The sequence below is a fragment of the Eschrichtius robustus genome, chromosome 5, assembly GCF_028021215.1.
Source record: "Eschrichtius robustus isolate mEscRob2 chromosome 5, mEscRob2.pri, whole genome shotgun sequence".
NCBI lineage: Eukaryota > Metazoa > Chordata > Mammalia > Artiodactyla > Eschrichtiidae > Eschrichtius > Eschrichtius robustus.
The window spans coordinates 82,175,468-82,200,271 of NC_090828.1; the positions used below are offsets into that span (position 1 = coordinate 82,175,468).

The following is a 24,804-nucleotide window of genomic DNA, read 5'->3' on the forward strand; positions in this document are numbered from 1 at the left end:
TCTTAGTTTTCCAACCAGGGATCGAACCTGTGCCCCCTGCACTGGGAGCACAGAGTCTTAACCACTGAACTGCCAGAGAAGTCCCCAAAACAACCCAATTTTAAAAGAAAATGAGCCAATGATTTAAACAGATATTTCACAAAAGAAGATGCAGGAATGACCAATAAACACTTGAAAAAATGTTCAACATCTTTGTATCAGGAAAACGCAAAATAAAATCACAGACAGTTTTGACTACACACCCACAAAATGACTAAAATTAAGACACTGACAACATCAACTGCTGGTGGAAGGGTCAAAAGGTATCACCACTTTGTAAACTGTTGGGTAGGTTCTTATAAATATACACTTACCACATGACCCAGCAATCCTACTGCTAAGTGTGTACCTGAGAAGTGAAATGCATGTCCACAAACAACCTGCACATGAACGTTAACTGCAATTTTACTCAAAAGAGCCAAAAACTGGAAACAATAAAAACGCACATTAACAGGTGAGTAAAGTAAATACATTCATTCAAAAGAATGCTACTCAGTTAAAAGAAAAAAAGAGGGAGGTGGGGGAGACAAACTAATCATATATACTACATAGATGAATCTCAACAGTACAACAAGCAACAATGAGATACAAGCAGCTACATTCTGTATGGTTCCCTTTATATGAAGTTTGAGAACAGGCAAAACTAATCTATAGTGACTGAAATCAGATCAGTAGCTGCCTGAAAAGGGGGTGGAAGATATGATTGCAAATAGGTTAAATGGAACTTCTGTGGGGAATGAAAACGTTCTATTCCTTGTTTGGGATGGTGGTTACACAGGTATATTTGTTTATTAAAACACAAAACCATAAACAAAATAAATTCTTCACGGTAATTCCCTGGCGGTCCAGTGGTTAGGATTCCGTACTTCCATGGTGGGGGACACAGGTTCGATCCCTGGTTGGGGAACTAAGATCCTGCATGCTACATGGCACGGTCAAATAAAATAAAATTAAAAAATAAATAAATGCTTGGGCTTCCCTGGTGGCGCAGTGGTTAAGAATCTGCCTGCCAATGCAGAGGACAAGGGTTTGAGCCCTGGTCTGGGAAGATCCCACATGACGCGGAGCAACTAAGCCCAGGTGCCACAACTACTGAGCCCATGTACCACAACTACTGAAGCCCGCACGCCTAGAGCCCGTGCTCCGCAACAAGAGAAGCCACTGCAGTGAGAAGCACGCGCACCGCAAGGAAGAGTAGCCCCCACTCGCTGCAACTAGAGAAAGCCCACGCGCAGCAACGGAAGCCCAACGCAGCCAAAAAAATAACATAAATTATAAAAAAATAAATAAATGGGGGACTTGCCTGGTGGCGCAGCGGTTAAGAATCTGCCTGCCATTGAAGGGAACACGGGTTCGATCCCTGGTCCAGGAAGATCCCACATGCCACGAAGCAACTAAGCCCATGCGCCACAATGGCTGAGCCTGCACTCTAGAGCCCGGGAGCCACAACTACTGAGCCCACATGCCACAACTACTGAAGCCCACGTGCCTAGAGCCCATGCTCCGCAACAAAGAGAAGCCACCGCAATGAGAAGCCCATGCACCACAACAAAGTAGCCCACGCTTGCCACAACTAGAGAAAGCCCCAACCAAAAATAAATAAATAAATAAATTTATAATTTTAATAAATAAATAAATGCTTTACACTGTATGTAAATTATACTTCAATGAAATTGATTTTTAAAATCTAGAAAAAATAACCTTTGATGTAAACAAAAATTTAATGTAAACAAAACATGCTGGTAAGGCAATTATTATTCACAACGCTGGTGAAATTGTGGTGAGTAAAACAGACACTTTCAAGAATGAGTGCTAGTGAATGTGTTAAGGTGTAAGTTGGTATGGTCTGGAGAACAGTTTGGTAATATGTTTCTAAGCCTTCAAAAACTTTCTAACAGTTAATCTATTACTTACACAATAATTATAAGTAAAACTGGAAAAAACCTTATTATCTCCAATATTGGAGATACCACAACTAGAGAAAGCCAGTGCCCAGCAACAAAGACCCAACGCAGCCAAAAATAAATAAATAAAAGAAATAAAAATTTTTTAAAATGTTAAAAAGTAAAATAAAGTAAAATGAATAAAACTTCAAGGATAAATAGATAAATCCACGTTAGAGATTTCAATACCACACTCTCAATAATAAATAAAACAACAAAAGAACAACACTACCAGCTAACTTGACCTGACTTTTTACAGAATGCTCCATCCATCAAAGGCAGCATACATCTTCTTTTCACAATTACAAGGAACGTTTACCAAGACAGGATATATTCTAAACTACATTACAAAAAATTTACAAGAATCCAAATCACACAAACTATGTTCTCACAGTGGAATTAAGTTAGAAATTGCTAACAGAATGATCTCTGTGAAACCACTAAGTATTTGGAAACTAAATAACAGAGTTCTAAATAACTCAAGAATCAAAGAAGAGGGCTTCCCTGGCAGAGCAGTGGTTAAGAATCCGCCTGCCAATGCAGGGGACACAGGTTCGAGCCCTGGTCCGGGAAGATCCCTCATGCTGCAGAGCAACTAAGCCCGTGCGCCACAACTACTGAGACTGCGTGCGCTCTAGAGGCTGTGAGCCACAACTACTGAGCCCACGTGCCACAATTACTGAAGCCCGCGCACCTAGAGCCCATGATCCGCAACAAGAGAAGCCACCACAATGAGAAGCCCACGCACTGCAACAAAGAGTAGCCCCCGCTCGCCACAACTAGAGAAAGCCCACGTGCAGCAACAAAGACCCGATGCAGCCAAAAATAAATAATAAACAAATAAATAATTTAAAAAAAAAAGAATCAAAGAAGAAATCAAATGGCAATTAGAAAGTATCTTAAACTGAATAATAAAAAAAAAAAAAACAGGTTGTGAGATGCTGCTGAAGAAGCAACTCTGGAAACAATTTATAGCTCCTAAACATTGTAAAAGAAATGTCTCGTAACAATGACATTAGCTTCCACCTTAAAAAACTAGAAAAAAAAAGCAAATTAAGCCCAAAGTAAACTCTGAAGAAAGGAAATAATCAAGATCAAAGTGAAAATCAATGAAATACAAAGACGATCAACAGAGAAAAATCAATGAAACCAAAAGTTGATTCTTTAACAAAATCAATAAAATTGATAAACTTCTAGCCAGATCAATGAGGGAAAAAGTGAGAAGACACAACTTACCAATGTCAGAAACAAGAGAGACATCATCCTAGAGAATATTATGAACAGATCTATGCCAATAAACTTGTCAATTAGATGAAAAGGACAAACTGCTTGAAAGAAACAAACTGCCAAAGCTCATTCAGGAAGAAATAGGTAACCTGAATAATCTTACGTCTATTAAAGAAATCCAACTGTAGTTAAAAACCTTCATACACAGAAAAACCTAGAGACAGATGGCTTCACTGGTGAATTCTACCAGATATTTGAAGAGGAAATAATACCAACTCTACAAAAAAATTTTCCGAGATACCTAAGTGGAAGGAATACTTCCGAACTCATTCTATGAAGCCAGTATTACTCTGATACCAAAAATCAGAAAAAGACATTACAAGAAAAGAAAACTACAAATACCCCTTGTGAACATACAAGTAATCATTCTAAACAAAAATTTAGCAAATTGGGACTTCCCTGGTGGTGCAGTGGATGGGACTCTGTGCTCCCAATGCAGGGGGCCGGAGTTCAATCCCTGATCGGGGAGCTAGATCCCACATGCATACCGCGGCTGGGAGTTCGCATGCCACAACTAAAGAGTCCTGGAGACGCAACTAGGGAGCCCACCTGCCACAACTAAGACCCAGTGCAACCAAATAAATAAATAATAAAAAAATTTAAAAAAAAGAAAATTTAGCAAATTAAATCCAATGATTTATTAAAAGGACAATACATGACCAAATGGGGTTTATCCCAGGAATGCAGCACTGGTTTACACTGAAAATCAATGTAATCACCATAATAATAAATCAAAGAAAAGCTGTATGATCATCTATGCACATAGAAAAAGCATTTACAAAATCCAACATCCACTCCAAAAATTCTCAGAAAACTAAAAATAAAAGGGAATTTCTTCAACCTGATCAAAGGCATCTACAAAAAAACTACATCATCATAATTAATTGAAATACTGAATACTTCTTCCCTAAAAGTAGGAATAAGACAGGGATATCTGCTCTCAACACTTCTATTCAATATTGTTCTGGAGGTTCTAGTCAGTGTAATCACCAGACAGGAGGCAGGCAGGCAGGCAGGCAGGCAGGCAGAAAGATGGAGTGAGCAAGCACCCAGACTGGGAAAAGAAGATGTAAAACTGCCTTTATTCACAGACCCATTTGATCTTCTAAGTAGGAAACCCAAAGGAATCTACAAACAAACCTTCTAAAATTAGTGAGTTTAGCAATATTTCAGGATACAAAATCAATATACAAAAATCAACTGTATTTCTATCTCCTAGTTACAAACAACGGGACAATGAAGATAAAATAGATTAATCAAGACAAAGACCCCATTTCAAACACTGAAATATAACAATGTTCTAGTTCCTATGAATATATACTGAAACACATCCAACTTACAGCTGTTTGAATCAGTTGCTATGCAACCCTGAGGTCTTAACAACCATGAAGAGTTTTGACCAACAAAGTCTTCATCTAGGTGAGACCACTGTCAAGCTTTTCAACTCTATCAAAATAATTTTAATTATGTGATCCATAATCCTGGTATCAAAACACCAGAATCTTCTCTTTATTCATTTAGCACATCAAACATTTCAATCTTTACTTTAATTACATGTGTTATTTTGTAAGAATCCGCGACAGATTTAATTTTGTAACCAGCCCTATATTTCATTCTTTTACTTAATAGTTGGCACTCAAGAATTTAAACACTATCCAGTTCCACCTAAAAAAGCCCAGTTAATCAGCATTTTAGAAAAAAGGCCAAGGCAGTGGCTCTCAAACTTCAGTGTGTTTCAGAATCATCTGTTGGTCTTGTTTCAAAACAGATTGCCTAGCAAAACTACCAGAATTTTCTGATTCAGTAGGTCTGGGATAGAACCAGACAACTTACATTTCTAACAAGTTCCAATGTGATAATAAATCTGTGGGAACCACCAGTCTAAAGCAGTGGTACTCAGATTGTGGTACAGAAATTTAGAATAAGCATTTAGAAAGTTCTGAAGCATTTTGACAGTAATTTTATGCCTTAAAATTAATTTTAAAAAGGAGTCGTATTTTCCACATTTTTCGTTTAACTTTTCTAGTAGCTCATTTTCCTTATACTTGAGAAAAGTATTAGCAAGCAATGAATTAAAATTTAGAAAAAACAACTGGTCTTTCACCACAGAAATTTTGAAAAACACGAGCCTAAAGCACATACTAGCCATCCACTCCTCTAGTATTCTAAATACTGCCTTTGTAAGTAAACTTGCAGGTACTTCATTAACTTTGCCTCCCAAAGAAATAATCAGCTTTAGCTAAAAATCAATAAAATAAACAGTCACATTATTAATGTTTCTGTTCTTTTTTTCCTGTAAAACTGTATTTAAAGGCATTTATCGGGACTTCCCTGGTGGCGCAGTGGTTGCCTGCCAATGCAGGGGACATGGGTCCGACCCCTGGTCCGGGAAGATCCCACATGACGCGGAGCAACTAAGCCCATGAGCCACAACTACTGAGCTCGTGAGCCGCAACTACTGAGTCTGCGTGCTGCAACTACTGAAGCCCGCGTGCCTAGAGTCCGTGCTCTGTGACAAGAGGAGCCACCGCAATGAAGAGTAGCACCCGCTCGCTGCAACTGGAGAAAGCCCGCGCGCAGCAAGGCAAACCCCACCCCACCCCTCCGCAGCCAAAAATAAATTTATAAAAAAATAAAAAATAAAGGCATTTATCAACGAAACAGATAAGTGCCCATTTGCAATAAATTCCTTTTAGAATTTAATAACAGGGTAAAGATTTGTCTCTTCTGAAAAACAGCTGTGTTAAATTTTAAATGATTAAGAACTGAATCACTCATTGCTTCTCTTTCTCCCTTAACTGCTTGTGGGGATGTAAAGAAGAAATGGGGGTAAGGGGCTTTACTGGCCTGAGTAACTCATATCTTAAACAGAAGTGAAAAAGTGAAAGCAATCTTATTGTGTAGAAATATTTTATCACAAGCATTATAATTCTAGAATGTCTAACAAATCAACTTTTGGAAAACAATTTAAAGTTATACATCATTAACTTGTTCTACTTGATAAAGTAAATGTTTACTCTCTTGTTATCTAATTGTGGGTTTTGAAACCTCATTTTATGTATTTATTTTTAGAATTTTTATTTTTTGGCCCTGTGGTGCAGCACGTGGGATCTTAGTTCCCCGACCAGGGATCGAACCCGTGCCCCCTGCACTGGAAGCGTGGAGTCTTACCGGGGGACCACCAGGGAAGTCCGGAAACCTTGTTTTAAATTGAGAATTTTCTAATGCTTATTAAGACCATGACCTTCAACATCAACACTAATTTAGGAAGGTGACACTAACATCAATGTGGCTTGGTCTTAAATATTCACACAATAAATGATGAGTAGTAGTAGAAAAAAATTCAAAACAGCAGGCAAAACAAATGATGGATATTCGGCTTTAAAAGGCATTATTTGATATTGAGTTAATTTATCGATTAACAGTCAACTTCTGATATTATTTTGCATCCCTTGAATACTAAGAGTAGATAGATAACCCATACTGAAAATTTCAAGATACCTATATATGAAAATAACCAAAAATTAGACCACTGGTTATGAAAAAGAAAAATAAGAACATTAGGGGGAAAAAATGCTAGCAAATCGACCATTCACCAGATAAATTACACAGAAAGAAAATGAGTATCTCTTACCCACAAGAAATTGTGCCAAACTAGAGAGCTCTACACTAGAAAAATGCCTGGGAAGCAATTCCTCCTGAAACTACCAAATCTGAAATGGGCAACAAGCAAAAACACTTTATTGCCATAAGCAAATCACCAGAAAGCAATCATCTGAGAGGGACAGAACATTTCAAATTTATCAATATTATCTGTCAAGACTTTTAAAAACCTTCCTCCATCTCCCAGCCACATTTGAGAATTTCACAGAAGTGTCAAAGCCCTCAAGTGGTTATAGCAAAAAAAAAAAAAGGAGGGGTGGAGAGTGGAGCAGGTTGAGAACTACAGCTCTAAACCAGAGCTCTCAAATTCTAATGTGCATCTGAACCACCTAAGGATCTACTTAAAATGCACATTCTGATTCAACAGGCTGTAGGATGGAGTATGAAATTCTGCAATTTTAAGGAGCTCCCAGGTAACACCAAATCCACAGACCAAACTTTGAGTAGCAAGGTTCTAAACTATGTAAACATCTCACAAAAGGTACCGCTATGGTATAACCACTCTGGAAAACAGTTTGACAGCTTTTTTTTTTTTTTTTTAATGAAACGTTTTAAATTTACCGACCATACATTCAAGCCATTTCACCCGCTAGGTATTATTTACCCAAAACAAATGAAAGCAGATGTACATACACAAATGTTCATAGCAGCCTTATCTGTCATAGCCAAAATTCAATGAACAGGTGAATGGATAAACTGTGGTATGTCCATAAACTGGAACACTATTCAGCAATAAAAATGAATATTGATAAATGCTAAAATATGTATGAATCTCAAAACAACTATGCTGAGTAAAAGAAGCCAGACCAAAAAAGAAAACACACTGTATGATCTCATTCACATAAAAGTCTAGGAAACGCAGCCACTAATCTACAGTGATAGAAATCAGATCAGTGTTTGCCTGAAGTGGGAGGGGGCTTATAAAGGGACATGAGGAAACAACTATTGGAGGTGATGAATATGTTTATTATCTTGACAGTAGTAATAGCTTCACAGGTGTATACAGATGTAAACACTTTCCAAACTGTACACGTTAAGTATGTGCAGTTTATGTGTCAATCATACTTCAATAAAACTATTTTACAAAAATATCTGCCAAATACAAAATTCTGGCTAAGATAATGTCACTATATATAACATAGATAAATTCTAATTCTTTGAAAATTACATGTAATACTGTAATATTGAGATTTAAGACAAGAAATATATATCTGGTCTTTGTCCCATTCGTGGCACAGAGCTCCTAAAGCCCTTGGAATTTCCTTAGTGATAAGACTAATAAAAGTGTCTTGATATTCCTAGCAAATCCCTTTTAAACACCACTGAGTTTATGTTAATGAAGTGACATTTGGAAAGCACCTAAGGATGAGAGCTGGTTGCCAGGAGGACCAATCACATGATTAGAGGGTTGGAACTTTCAGACCCACTCCCCTGACCTCTGGGCAAGGGAGAGGAGTGGCAGAATGTAGATCAATTACCAATGGCCAATGATTTAATCAATCGTGTCTATGTAATGAAGCCTCCATAAAAAAACCCAAAAGGACTGGGTTCAGAGATCTTCCAGGTTGGTGAACACATGGAGGTGCTGGGAGAGTGGCACTCTCAGGGAAGACATGGACATTCCCTGTCCCTCCCCCCACACCCTGCCCTATGCATCTCCTTCTATCTGGCAATTAGAGGTACACTATTTGGAAAAGCAGAGATAAACTACCTCTATAAGCAAGTGATATGATATCTATATTTCAATAACCCAAGAGAAGCAATTCAAAAACAAGTACCAACAATTAAATAATAAAGTCACAGGATATAAAATTAACATATAGAAGTTAACAGCTTTTTAAAACACAAGCAATAACAAGTTACAAGGTATAATGGAAAAGGAGATTAGATTTACAACAGCAACCAAAGAGATAAAATTCCTAGGAATAAGCTAAACCAAAAAAGCACAAAACCAACATAAGAAAAATGCTCCTGAATGATAGTCAAGTAGACTTCAACAAATGAAGCGACAAACCATGTTCCTGGATAGGAAGTCAACATCACAAAGATGTCAGTTCCCTACAAGCTAATTTATAAATGTATGGCGAATTCCAATAAAAACACCAACATTTTTTTCTGGAGTTAGACAAAATAATTATAAATTCATATGGAAAAATAAATAAGCAACAATGATAAGAAAAACTCTGCAAAAGGAGAGCAATAAGAATGGGAGAAGTGACTAGCCCTATCAGATTATTTTTTAAATGATAAAAATATAAAGATAATGAAATGATTAATGATTAAGACAATAAACTTTGTGCACAATGAAACAAAATAGAAAGTTAAGAAATAAACCCAAATGCCTAAGAAAATTCAAATATGAGGAAAGTTGCATCTCAAACCAGGGAGAAATAATTTCTTAAAAAATGGTGTTTGGACAATTAGATATCCATTTGGATGAAAAAATTGGATCTACAGAATGAGTACCTTACTGTGCTGTATTAATGTCCTAACAGTAAAAAGTGAACAAGTTAGGCAACTCTTAATTATGCCATTGTTTCTAAACACAATTCCACTGCAATACAGGCAAACAATACATTTTACTTTAGTGCTTAAAACAAAGATTCTTCCTTTGTAATCAATACATTTATATTCTTCAATGACGGGTTTCCATGTAAAAACTCCAAGAATCCGTGAATAAAATTCTGCATTTCACAACAGTATAAACTCAATATAGGGCTTTTTAAATACCTCCTTAGACATCTCAGAATATTTAGAACTTTGTGATTCATATAAAATGAGGCTTAACAATGAAAAAAATCTGTATTATCTACTAAAAAGAGACTCTTAACTTCCTCTGAGTCCTTTAGTCCATTATAACCTGGTGACTGGAGAGAAGGAGAAGACATACATATAAAACTGTGGTTAAAAAAAAAATTCAATAAGTTCTCAGACCCCATTAAGTCTATCTAGGTACCAGAGACATTAGTTAAGAAACCCTGATATAAAATTAAGGCTTACCTGAAATCTCTTAATTCACGAGCCATCGAAATTGTTTTCACTCTATCACAAATCTGCTGAAAACACACAGCTAGAAATCCCATTTCCAGTGCACTGGCCTCATAGTTAGCTTTGTCTCTAGTCTTCTGCCACTGCCGCCGCCACCCCCACTGCTGCTACCACCCATGTGCCGCCCTCCACAATCCATCTGATAATACTGACCTTTTACAAAGACAAACCTGATGATGTACCTCCAAAAGCCTAGCTCCCTATTATCAAGATTAAACCCTATGGTCTCTAAATGAAAGAAGAGAGTGTGTGTGTACACATGGAGAGAGTTTAATATCACTTACTATTTTATCATTACATAAGGAGTAAATAATACATAATCTCTGTTGCTGAGTTAGAGCAGTGCTTTTCAAACTGTGGGTTGAACCACTAGTGAATCATGAAATGAAATCAACAGAGTAGCTCATTTAACAAAACAGTAATGAAAAGGGAAAAAATATGTACAGCCAATCCTCACTGGCTCACAAATTCCATGCTTGCAAATTCACCTACTAGTTAAAGTTTATCTGTGACCCCAAAATCAATACTTTGATTTCACAGTCATTCACAGAATGTGCAGAGTGGCAAAGAATTTGAGTCGCCCCACTGGTCCATAGGTTCCCAGCTGAGGTCAAACAAGGCAATGCTCTGACTTCCTGCTTCAGCTCTCATACTGTAAACACGTGTCCTTTTAACGTTCTATTTAGTGCCATGCTTTTCACATTTTTGAGGGGTTTTTTGATGATATCATTGTTTACGTGCCTCTCCCCCAAATACAGTGAGGTGCTGTCTAATGTTTCTAAGCAGGAGAGGTGGTAATGTGCCTTACAGAGAAAATATGTGTTAGACAAGCTTCATTCAGGCATGAGCTATAGGGCTGCTGGCTTTGAGTCCAATGTCAATAAATCAACAACAAATAAAAGTATCTTTAACAGAAACATATATAATGCAAGGTTATGCATTGATTGCTTGATGAAATATTGTGACCAGAGGCTAAAAGGAGCCAAGAAGCAATGGTTCAATATTCGCTACTTCATTGTACGTGGCAACTTTATAGAACATAACTACTACAAAAAATAAAAAATGACTGTATATTAGTATGTGTGTGTCAAGCTGTACTTTATCTGGGGTACACACACACACACACACACACACACACACACACAGTTACAGTCAAAAAAGTCTGCAAGCCAATGAATGAGAGCACAAGAGAACAAACCCTGAAAGGAGTGGTAAAATGGCAAGGCAGACAGGCAGGGATCATAGGCACAGATACTAATCCTTTTTTCCTATCTAGAATCAGAAACACCCATAAATTGTGATTTGATTGGTAAATCTAGGGGAAAGCCTACACCTGTACTTTACAAAAGCATCCCAGATAATGTGATGTGTGGCCAAGATGAGAACAACTATTCTCCCTCTTAAAGTGGTGCTTCTCAAAGTGGGGTCACTGGACAAGCAGCGTTAGGATCACCTGGGAATTGTTAATAATGCGAATTCCCTGGGCCCCATTCTGCACCTAATGAATCCTACACTCTGGGAATGGAGCCCAGTTGATCAGTGTCACAGGTGATTCTGAGGCATGCCGAAATTTGAAAATCACTGACCTAAACCTTTTGTATTTTTTTTTCTTGAGGTATTTTGAAAGCCCTGATGAATTCTGCTAAGATGGTTGAGCTATTTCAAATAAAGCTAAGGGTAACTACTACTTATCAAAGCACCTATAATGTATAGACAATCTTCTTCCTAGTATAGTACTTTCTTTATGGAAAGTGGCCCCCGTGCTTTAAACCAAAATAAGTAAATCTGTACACTGTCTGTGTAATAATCAAGCAGCACTGTTTCTTTAGGCCATCCTCCATAACACAAAGTTTCCTTTTCCCCAGAACTCTTTAAACAGGCACTATTCTTAACACGAGTTTGCCTGTCCTAAGGGGTGAACTTACATGAGACCACAAAAATTCTTTCAACCCTCTAACAACTCTCCTGGGCATCACACACTTCTCAACATGAAAAGTAATGACATGAATCTTTAAAAACTCATGGCATTCTGGCATATGGAAATAATTTCAAACTAATTTGTAAAAATTACTTAAATAGTGTATTATACTCAATTAGCTATTACTTAAATTCATATATACTACTCCAATTCAAATCATGTCCCTTGTGACACAAATTTCTACAATATCATTTTTATCTTCCACATAACACACTAAACCTCACATGGAATTATCTGTGTACTCTTTTCGGTGGAACTACAAGCTGAAGACAGGTAGCACATCTTATCCCTTTCTGTATCTCAAGTACAAAGCAGACGTTGTTCATTCTGTCGGCAAATATGTAGTGAGCAACTGCCATATGTCATTCACTGTACTGGATGATCGATACAAAGGTAACACAGACACAGTTCCTGTGTTCATGGAGCTATTTACTAAATGAATAAACATCACAGACAACTACAGTGAAAGTTTGACAGGGTGCAATCTGTACAAAAGATCCACCTTACCGAAGTGATACCTGAAATAAGACAGCTTTCTTCAAAAGGGTATCCTATTGTTGCTCTTCTGACCTAGGATGCTATTCAAAACTGTAAATAATTGTTAGAGAAAACACACACTGACAAGTTACTTAATCAACAGTTAATCTGACTTTAATGTTCTTTATATATAGGAAAATAAATAAAAGCCTTACTATGTACAATGCAAGGCTTACTAACAACCAAATTCCCACATGGGAATAACAAGTTAAGGTTTGATAACCAAACTCCAAACAATCCAACAGAAAACTACAATATGCCAATTCTCAATTCCTGAGAGATTTTAAAGAGAAGAAATTTAAAATCAAAATTACCTGACTTTATGACTCTTGATTAAGAAATTAACTCTAAGGTCACATACTACTCACTTATAAAATGAATACAACAAGAGAAAAATTTGTCCACTTTACCAAGTAAAAAGCATTTGTTTAGAAATTTTCTAACGCATGCACGTGCACACAATGCTACCAATAGCTGCCTCTGTAGAATGTCTGGGGACGTAGGGAAGGACACTTACTTTTTATGTATGTTAGTTTCTGCTATAAGGTTTTTATCTTTAAATCACGTGGGCCTATTATTTTTCACATTTAAAAAGCTAGAAAATGTCTTAAACATGAAAAAAAAATTCTGTTTATAGTAGCATCTCCTTTATAATGATGGGGATAAAATCCGTAGCCTGACTATATTTTTGGGACAAGGATGACACAGAAATAGAACTGCCATTTAGGCGACAGAAACTCTTGAGGGGTTCTGAACCTCAGGTCATATTCCCCAAAACATCCACAGAAAGCATTGAGGGGCCCATGAACTTGGGTGAGAAAATAATCATTTCTCTAATTTCACTAACTTCTAACAAATTTACCATTTCCTTCAATTATTAACATAGGCAACAGACCACAATAGTATTAGCAATACTTGTGACTAGCAATGCAACAGAAATCACAAACCTTTTCACTGTCATGTTACAGTGGTTGCACTTGTCAAAATATTTATACTTACCATTACTTCAAAAAGATAATCAGACCCAACTCTAGATCCTATTATTAATGTGTTAATAAAGCACATAAATTAAAAATTGTCTTAATACTTTGATAACTTATTTCAATATAACTGGTTTAGTTGATTTTATGCATTTAAAACATCATTCTGAGGAGTTTCAACAGACTGCCAAAGGAGTCCAAGTCACAAAAAAAATTTAAGAAGCCTTGGATAATGGTTCTCAAATCAACTGCAATAGTCCGCATTGGGAAAACTTGAGGGAGGGAACATTTGGAGGTTATTCCAATTGGAATGCTACCAGGAATTAGTGGGCAGAAGACTGATATAACAAACATCCTGGTATGCCTGTGACAGTCCATTCAACCAGCTACGAACTGAATGTCAAAAACGTCCCAGTTTAGAAACAACTCAAGGATCAAATAAATGGCAAGATTACCCTCTTCAGTAGGCTGCTTTCCAAAGTTCCCAAACTTAGGTGTTCATCCCAGGGTTCATTGGTACATTAGAATATCTCTTATCATTCATTCTCTAGTGTACACCTCCCATTGAACAGATTTTCATCACTAAAATCTCCATGAGTTTCCTCCATGACTAATCTGTCTAAAAAAAAATAGTAACTTCTAAAAGCAAATACAATATTTAACTAGCAATTATTCAGGACTCAATCATTACTCCGAGAATTAGCTGAAGATTTAGTCCTCTTGGCTGCTAATTTTTAAAGACTTTCATTTTTTAATCAATTTGATTGTTAACTGCTCTGCCAGGAAACAAAGATGGAAGGAGCAAAATATACATACTGATTTGCTAACGTTTGAAAGCTGTAAAAGTATATTTAACTGGCAGGAGAAAAAACGTGAAACCACACCACAGAGTAATGTATGAAGATACTCTGTATATTTTACTCTTCTATATTCCTTCACACTTATTATCCTGTATAACTGAAAATTGTCTTTAATAATTAAAAAATAGCAGTCATCTGTATAAGACACTGACTTAAGTCTTTACAAAAAAGTTAATCTTTAAAGTTACCTTTTGAGATACTTATTAAACGTACGAAGAAATGTGACTTAAAGAGATAAAGTAATTTATCTTGCCCAGAGGGAAAGTGATAGAAGCCAAAATTGAAACCTACGTCACAATTTCAAAGTTCCAACAACTTCATCAAATTAGCTGTACAATTTAGGGCTGCTTGTCAACTCCCCAACCAACAGTCTCATGCTCTTCTGCCAACAACGACAAAAAAGGAGGTAAGAAAGCTAAAAGCAAAGATACGGATGTGAATTAGAGAGCTAACAGACAGGCAGACTCTTCCACTCTGCGTTCCTCTGCACAGTAAAACTAGCTGACGACAAAAAAGAAACCTAAAAGCAGATATAAGGAAATGGTGGTAGGGAGAATCTGGAAGTGACTGCCCTCTTCCTCCAGTATTAATCCCACAAAGAACAGTACTGCATAATGAAGTAGGCAAATCTGAAGTTCTGTTCCACTTAAGTGTAGACAAGGCAAAAAATCAGTTTTAAGATAAAAATCAAATAATTATAATGGACCTTCTGCTATCTACATGGGTCTGCTTCATGGCTTATTCCTACCTATCACCCTTTCCTCCTCATGCTGTCCCCTATGCTTCCATTACTGTTTCTCTACTTCACCTCTACTTGAAATAAGATGCCCAGCTGTATATTTAGTAATACTATCAAACTCAATCCCAGTGGCCAGGATCATGGTCAATGTCTGTATTACAAACTTTCTATCACATAAGTGCCTAGGTAGGTATCCAGCCTGTGCTGAATAAAACAAAGACATGAAAGCATCCTTAAGGCATGTGGTCTACTTGAGAAAATAAATGTCTATTCTCTCACATTACTTACTCTGTCATGCTATATCCGTACCCATACACACACACCCCTCAAGTGAAAAACATGAGATATTAGAAAATTAAAATAAACTCATGTTATGAGCTGTAAGTATACCAAAATTCAGAACATTTATAGCAATGAGTAATAGTAGTACAGATAGTGAAAGAAAATTTCATGAAAGCAAGGGAACTGATCATACCCGAAACACACAGAGTGGATTGCTCTGTTGATCTCTAGGAAAAAATAGTACAAGATAGTGGATAAATGTAACTGATCCTCATAAAAAAAGAACTCTAAACCAAATCGACAGCATTCCAATAGTGTTAAAGAGTTAAATTTTACCTATTAATATCCTCCTAATATTCAGTTTCTCATTTATTAGTTCTTTTCATCTGATTTACATTCTGTACAATATGCCCAGTAAGTAGACATGTGAATTCAAAGAAGCAAGTAATTTTTACAACCAAAGGTACTTTAAAGATCACTCAGTCCAATTCTCAGTCCAAATCTATTTCAAAAATGAGGAAACTAAGGGCCAGGAAGGTTAAGTAATTTATTTGAAGTCACAGAAAATTTCATCCCTTACTGCTCTGAATATTAGTAAGTGTGGAACATTTGCTTTCTTTAAAAGGATTTTGGAGACTTCTTCTATAGTCCTTAATTCAAGTTTCATTAAAAAACATAATACAAAATATTCTAATCTCCTTAAAACTCCTTACAAATTTGAAGTTTGCAAAAACACAACTAAGTATACACATTCACCTTGGGTCAAACCACGGATTAAACCAATCTAACTTCCGTAACTTCTAATAATGATGCTATATATCCACCAGTAGTAGGTCTCTCAGGGCAGCTCCCTAGCTAAGCCCCATTCTCAGGAGGGTAGCCCTTAACAGCACTTGTATACTAACTTCCCCTGTTCCTTGACTTAGAAGTAGATAGATACCTGATACAAGCTAAATCAATAATGTCCTCTATCTCAGGAATCTGGAGGGCTTTGTTTTTGTTTCTTTGTTGGTTTGTTTATTTGTTTGTTTTGCATGATATAGTGTGAAACTTTAATACAATGTGGTTAAACACAACATTCAAGCACATGAAAGTCATCTTCTGACAGATGAACTGGCCATTATTTCAATAGATTCCTTAGTGTAACTTTATAAAATTCTTGCCTTCAGAAGTGTCTGACATTGATCTTGATACTTGTTAAAAACTCTGATATAAGATAACCACATCTCAACAGACAGAGATTTAGGAGATTATCCTAATGCCCATCTTCAGAATGCGTCATCAGAGAACTGATCACTGTCTCCATCCCTTACTTCTTGGTATTTCCCCCAAAGTCTGCCCTCTGGATTACAGCTATGCAAGGAATCTGGAGTTTAAAGCTAAAAAAAATACAACAGTGATGATAATAATAGCTAATATTTATTGAATGCTTGCTGCATGTCACAAACTATTCCAAGCACACTACAATTCATCTTCCCAACAATCCCCATGAAATTTTACAGATGAAATTAATCCGCCCGAGGACTCAAACCCATAGAGTCTGGCTCCAGAATACATGCACTTAAGCACTACCCTATACTACTTCTCAAAAGTCAAGAATTACTAGAATTGAGTGATATTAATGTCAGTTGCTGCTGAAGGGCCCACAGCTGCCCTGGTTCCCGACTAGCCAAGCCTTGACTGTTCAACCCTTCCTTGGTGTCTGTGACACAACCCCCAGGAACCTTAAAGAAATCAAATTTGGTTTCTGTTACTTGAAACCAACCTAATGGTCCCACATGTCAAATATCTTTAGGCCTCATTTTTAAAGAACTGATGCATAAGAAATCTAAACTTAAGACCACAGATAAACCATTCCTTTAAATTTTTTTAAAAAGGAACATGTTTACAAAAGGCATTCTCCACAAAGTTTCTTTCATAACATCATTCCCTGAGACAAAATGACTCCTCTGTGCCCATGGGCTAATAAATGATTGGACAGAAGAGATGTAATGAACTTTAGATATCATCTAGTTCTCAACCCACTCATTTTACAGATGAAGCAATGGTGAAGATGAGAGCACTGGAGTCAATCACCCACAGGGCATGAGTTAAAATACTGGCTCTCCCATGTTCTGGTATAGGTAGGGGTGACCTTGGGCAAGTTGCTTAATTTCTAAAGCTTCAGTTTCTTCTTCTGGAAAAGAGATAATAGCATCTACACATCCTACCATTATAATGAGCTCTAAATCATCCTACCATTATAATGAGCTCTAAATCACCTACTGAGTTTAATAAAGTGCCTGGCACATGCTCAACACACTCACTAACATACACTCAATAAATGGTACCTGTGATGGTAGTGATGATCGACGTGAGGCTCAGAGAAGGTAGGCAAGCTTTCCCAGATCGTATGGCCACTTAAGGACAGAAAACCAAAACTAGAAACAGACTTCATACTTACACCTCCATACTTTGTTCTACACCTTCCTACAAAGTCCTGGACCTAACATTTAAAACTGTCTAAAATCTGGTATAATTCTCCTCTTTCAAAAATCTAATCTCCATCCCAACTTTTATTCATTCATTCACCAAATATTTACATAGTGCCGTCTATGTTCTAAACAGTTTCTAGTGCTGAAGATATAGCAGGGAACAAAGGAAGGGGAAGAAAAGAAGTAAAAGCCATCTGCATGTCCAAATAAAGGAGAAAGAGCTAAGAGAATAATGTGCTCAGAAATAACAGTGTTACCGTCCTGAAGTTTCTATCAGCAGGGGAAAAAGAATAAACAAGGATAGATTAAAAATATAACACGTTAGAACCTTCCTTTAGTCTACTTAACATCCATAGAACTTGCATTAAATATTCCTGTACTCAAGTATTTGCTTCAACATACACTATAAAATCAAACCTGAAAGCCCAAATTACTAAATTTCTTTCCAAGAAGACTTCTCTATACATTCCGGCAACAGTTTACTCTTATTCCTATCAACTATGTTGACATCTAACTTTTTCTAATGCTCTTTTAAATGTCTGTCAGGTTGACTTAACCTGGTAGTTTTTTGCTAACTTTCAAGATATGTTTTTGACCCCAATGACTCATTTAAGTCCCTAATGACTCATTTAAGTTCCCTGAAGTCAAGATCTGTACTGTATGCTTTTAATCCTAACAACACTTCAACACACAGCTTTACAATACTTTTGATATTCAAACCCCTTTAAAGAGTTTTCCAATATCTTATTTAGATAAAGCCTGGCCCTTATACGATACCTGGCCAGTATCTGCTTTTGATGAAATAATAAATGTGTAATGTTTTTACAATATCAATCTACAAAATTGTATTTTATATCCTAGAACCCTTCTATTATGAAACATGAAATATATTAGTACCAAAGATAACTCTGAAATGGTAGAAAGACTGAATATATTCTGACCCTATCATTCAAAATCACTTAAAATATTAAGATAATGACAAAAATCAGGCAACTAACATGAGCAGAGAAATGGCAATCCAAATCAACCATGGTCTTTTACTTTAAAAACAAGCAGAATCACATACTTCATGTAGATTTTGGCTCACTCTAATGTGAGGAGGTATTTTACACAAAGCTACATACACCTATGAGAGGAATAATTAATGCAAGATAAAGACCAGTACTGCAGCCATACTCTGCGTAAGAAATTCTGCATTTAAAGAGGCCTCTGACTCAAGGGGAAATAAAAAGATTTAGTATTTAAGTATACATAGTTCCAAAGTAAGAAACCAAAAAGAGTATCTGGAAGAATAATTTACCAAATTCTGCTAATGAATTATACACATACACAGAGCTAGAGTTTCACAAAAACATAGCTCTTGGTATAGAAGCAGAAGCTCATCCAACACTCAACAAACATTTATCAAGCATATGTTATGTGTTAAGGCACAGTTCTGGGCAACTGGAGTATATTAATGAACAAAACATGCAAAGATCCTTGCCCTTACAGAGATTACATTCTATTAGGAGAAAATCTAAAAAATAAAATAGGATAGTTTGCCACAAATTTCTTACATACTTAAGATACCATAAACACTCAAACATAATGATGCCAATATACGGAGAAGCAAAGTTAATAGACGTCTAAGAAAAAAAAAAGACAAAAAATCTGAAAGGCCTAGAGCAAAAGTCAGACACAGTTAAGTGATAAAAACTACACTTCTTAATAATTTAATATTCCATTAAAATCAATATCGCTTTTTAAAGTTTCCATAATTATAAAAAGTAAAAATTACTCACAAAAACTAAAATGAACTTAATAACAGTTCAGAAGATAATTCGGGGTTCTGTAAGAAGTCAATACGAAGCACCGTGGTTATGAGAATGGGTTTTTGTTACATTAAAGGACAAGAGTTTGAATTCTAGCCCTGCCAGTTACCAGCAGTGAGAACTTTAGGGCTGTTACAAAGATTAAATGAAAACCAAAAACTAGAAATAACTCAAACATCCAACAACAGACGGATGGATGAGTATATTATAGTATATCAATTCACTGAAATGTTATTCAGCATTCAGTATATAGACTAATATACCCAACAGGAATGAATCTTTAATGCATCACACTAAGCAAAAGAAGCCAGACATAAAAAAGTGTGTATGATTCCATTTATATGAAATTCTAAAAAAGACAAAACTAATCTGTAGTGAAAGAAGGCTTAGAACTACTGGAGGGTCAGACTTGCAAAGAAGCAAAAGGGAACTTTTAGGGTATTTGATATGTTCCTATATCTTGATTGTGATGATGTTTCCATGGGTGTACACATTTGTCAGAACTCATTAAACCCTATGCTTTAAATCGGTCTGTTTTATTTTATACAGATTATACCTCAAAAAGTTGATTTGAAAGAGGATTAAATGGAATAATATATGTAAAGTTCTTAGCACAGTACCTGCAGCTCAACAAGTGTTCAAAAAATGGTAGATATTATTAAAATCATCAGCTATCACTATACAACACTCCTGGGGAGGTAGCAGAATACCAATCACCTGATCTTTCTGGTTGTTTAGATCTAGGTAACTCTTAAGTATCTGACCTAGACCAAGTGCCATGAGGAGCAACAGAGAAACTGAGTTATAAGAGGATGCCAACTGGCAGACCTTAGGCAAATACAATGAAAATAAGGAAAGGAAAGAAAAGAAGTATGCCTTCATGTCCAAAAGAGAAGAACTAAGAGAATGATATCGCCAGCAATGACAGAGTGCTCCAGTGCCAAAGGACACCTAGACCACCTCACCTAGGTATTATAAAAATGTAACTCAAAACTGAGTTAATGACTACATAAACAAAGTCTAATAACAGTCCAATAGCTACACAGAGACAGTCCTTCATTTTATGGCCGGGGTGTGGGGATAGGGAGATGGGGGCGGTGGATCCATGAAGCCCATAAAGTGAAGTCAAATTATTCTGCCAACCAAGCAGGAAGAGGACATATTGTGGATGATTTAGAAATGCCAAGCAACAACTATAAACCCATAAGCCAAGGTTTTTGTTGTTGTTTTTTAACAAGTTATGTGATTAAAAAGAATATACTTATAAAGGGAACTAATTAGAATATTTTGATAATGGAAGTTAAATTGAAACACAACTCAAATGACACATTCATGAAATTTATATTTTACTGCTGCTTAGAACTGTTTATCAAGGCAGAATATATAGAGAACAAATAATTATGTTTAATAAGTCCTATAAATAAGACCAGAACAACTGAATTGGCTGTTACTCATTAAAGCACAAGTCCTCTGACCTATATGTTACTTTAAAAAAGAAAAACAATGGGACGAGGTGGCCGAGTGGTTAAGGCAATGCACTACTAAAAAAGAAAAAAAAAAAAAACCCCAACTGGACATTATGGAAAGCAAAAGACTCTAGACTATAAATCTTAACTGTCAGAGTTTGTTTAGTTTTGGTTTTAAGAACCTTCACTTGTAACATTAAAGAGGCAGAAAAGACAGGACAAAGAGTCAGAAGTCCTGAGTTTCAACTCCAGTTCTATCAGAATTTGGATTTCTTCTTACCTAAAATTGAGCAGTTGAAGCAGGCTACTGAAAATAATAAAAATTAGCACCCATGCTCTAGATTGAAAATCAGAAGTTTTACGGAAAAGGTTAGTATTATAGTACAAAATTGTAAGGGGGTTAAGCATTTATTTATTTTTTAAACATCTTTATTGGAGTATAATTGCTTTACAATGGTGTGTTAGTTTCTGCTTTATAACAAAGTGAATCAGTTATACATATACATATGTTTCCATATCTCTTCCCTTTTGCGTCTCCCTCCCTCCCACCCTCCCTATCCCACCCCTCTAGGTGGTCACAAAGCACCGAGCTGATCTCCCTGTGCTATGCGTAAGCATTTATTTTTAATGCATCATTAAAACAGGAACTAAATTGCAAGTTTTCTTCTAAATTAAGATAAAATACCAAGACCTATGTGACCAAGGACCTAAAGCAATAAATAAGTACATTGCTGATCACTGTTTGCAAAAAGTAATATATCTTCCAGGGGCTAACTATTCATTCTAGAACAAGTTTCTTGATTCAAGTTCTTCCCAAACCAAAATAATAGGGTCCAAGTAATTACATACAATATTGATACTTTAAGACTCATGAGCTTCCCTGGTGGCGAAGTGGATAAGAATATGCCTGCCAATGCAGGGGACACGGGTTTGATCCCTGGTCCAGGAAGACCCCACATGCCGCGAAGCAACTACGCCCGTGCGCCACAACTACTGAGCCTGCGCTCTAGAGCCCGCGAGCCACAACTACTGAGCCTGTGTACCAAAACTACTGAAGCCCACGCGCCTAGAGCCCGTGCTCCTCAACAAGAGAAGCCATTGCAATGAGAAGCCCGCGCACGGCAACGAAGAGTAGCCCCCGTGCAGCAACGAAGACCCAACAAATAAATTAATTAATTAAATTAAATAAGCCAAAAATAAATAAATAAAATAATTTTTAAAAAAAGACTCATTAGCCACCTTTCTTTTTGGGAAATAACATTAATAGAAATGTAACTTTGTGGAATCCCAAGTTGTGTTTCTTAAGCCTCAATTAAATTAATTCTCGTACATACTGTTCCTTATTTTAATTATCTTTCCCATGGAAAATTGAGCTAAGCTAGAAATAAATTTTATTTAAAAACAAAGAATTTTCACATTTGACTTAGCTCTAAAACTTCAGCATAAATGTTGGGTTTTCATCTTGCTTACTTTTTAAAAAGTTGAATGTTATCTGATATTGAGCACATACTTTTTCTACGGCAAGTGCAAGGCTTTCAAAAACAAACACCGAAAAACGTGATTCAATCACAGCGGAAAGTAGTAATAACAGGGTAATATAATGAGGTCACAACTCGAGCAGCCAATCAAAAGCATAGAAGCATTTCCTGCAATATTAATAGTCAAAAGAGAAAACCAATCACAGAAACCTCAGGCCTTCTTTTGACAGTCACAGAAGCAAGAGAACCAATCCACGCACACCCGGGGTTGACAATAAGGCGGGACCACAGGTTCATTGAAGAAATTCTTGAGGTTGCAGTTACTATGAACTTCGCACGCAAGTAACACCACTCCAGAGTCATAAACGTTGTCAAGCCAGGTGAAATTCAACCGTATCCAAAATTTAACTCATCAGGGGGAAAAAGCATTTTTGCCCTAAACCGCTGTTGTTATAAAAAATGCAGCTGTCAATTTCGATGCAGTAGGTCCTCAACTTCTAAAAGACACCCCCACACACACACATGACAATTCTCCGGAACGCGGCGCGAGGACAGCGCAGCGCCGGCGGCTCGCAGCTGAACATCCCCGGCCCCTTTCTAACGCCGCGCACTGAGCGGGCGCCGTCCCGGCTAGGCAGGCCGAACGGACTCGCTCCGCTCCGCGGAGCTAGCCGATCAGCGGCTTTCTAGCGCTACATCCTGCTGGTAGTGGCGGCCCCCGCCCTCCCCCGCCGCAGTGCTGCACCACCTCCATCCCGCTGCACCACCTCCATCCCGCTGCACCAGCGCGGGCCGGGGAGCGAGGATTACCTTGCTAGAAGGAAGATGATGTCTGTTTTGAAAGCGCTTTACTTTCCGTTAAGTCATCTCAAAGAGAATTCAATGCAAAACTAAATCTAAAAGTGGGGGGGAAATCTTCCCTAGCTAAAGGATCCCTCGCATCCCGCGCCGGGGGAAGAAAAAAAAAGGTAAACAGAGGCCGTACGCCAAGTGCGGCCAGAACATCCCCTGCGCCATTCCGGGCCGCCGCTTACGGCAAGGCCCCCTTACGGCAGCGTAAGCGGCGCTGCGAGCTAATCACAACACTGGGACGCAACAACATGGCGGCCGCGGGCGGGCGCTGCGCCGGCCGAGAGGGTTTACACTACTCCGCCGGCGTAGGGTCCCATGCGTTAGAGCGGCTGCGGCGCCCTCCAGCGACCGTAAAGCGCTCTGTGAATGGCGAAGCCCGACTGACAAAGGGGAGGGGGGAGGAGGGAAGGGGGGGTAATAAACACTCGAGTCCCTACCGATTCCTCCTCCTTCTCCATCCCGGTGGGCATCTGGGGCACGGCCCGGTTGATGGAGACGCAGTCGTTGAGATCAGGCATGTCCTTGCCGCGGTAGATAGGCAGCGGTTTGGCGGCGTCCAGCGCCCGCGCTCGGAAGGAGAGTTTACTCATTGTCTCCCCGCCTTACAGGAACAGCCCGGGCGGCGGCGGCGGGGCGGGAGGGGAGGGGGGGAGGACTCCCGCCGCCTCCTCCACCTCCTTCCTCAGTGCAGCGCGGCCGGCCCGCTCCTCCTCCTCCTCCTCACTGCCCCCGGCCACAGCATGGGCGCCCACCCCGCCCGAAAACAGCCCCCCGCCGCCCGCGGCCGCTTCCACACACTAGATCCGCCGCTCGCCCGCCCGATCCGCTCCCTGCGCCATGGCCAACATGGCGGACATTACCACAGCGGCGGCGAGCGATCCCGGCAGCCCGCGCGAGAGCGCGCCCCCGCCGCGGGGACGCGCTTCGCCCTCTCCCTCCCTCCCTCCCTCCCTCCTCTCCCTTCCCCTCCCTCGCCTGCCCACCCACTCTCTCCGCGGCGCGGCCGGCCCGCGGGAGCGTGCTCAGGCTCGGGCCGCTCCGGGTGAGGGGGCGGTGGCGGCGCTCCGCTCCGCAGCCCGCGCTCTCGCCGTGTGGCAGGTGCCAGGTGCGCAAGTTAACCCGCGCCCCCGAGCGTGCGCCTCTGCCTCCGCGGCCCCGACACCCTGCTCGCTGGGTGCCCCGGAGGACGGTGCCGGGCAAAACACAGCCGCGCTGAGCAGCGCGAACGTGCAGAAGTCTGTGAGCGCGAAAGGAAAATGTCAACCGGAGCCACAACTGCCCCACCGAGCCTCTAGTTATAAAGAGCTTATATCCAAGGCGCCCCGAGCGCCGGCTAATTCGCATTCTCCAATTCGCACATCCCTGAG

At 38.6% G+C, this 24,804-nt stretch overlaps 1 protein-coding gene across 1 annotated transcript in view; it reads right to left on the reverse strand.

Annotated features, from left to right (window-relative positions):
- Positions 1-24,288, reverse strand: part of EPC2 (enhancer of polycomb homolog 2) — a 103,516-nt gene extending 79,228 nt beyond the window's left edge. Inside the window, exon 1 of the mRNA XM_068545145.1 lies at positions 23,875-24,288. Coding sequence (XP_068401246.1) covers positions 23,875-24,027 — 153 coding nt within the window. The 5' untranslated portion in view covers positions 24,028-24,288. The remainder of the gene's footprint in view (positions 1-23,874) is intronic.
- Positions 24,289-24,804: the final 516 nt, after the last annotated feature.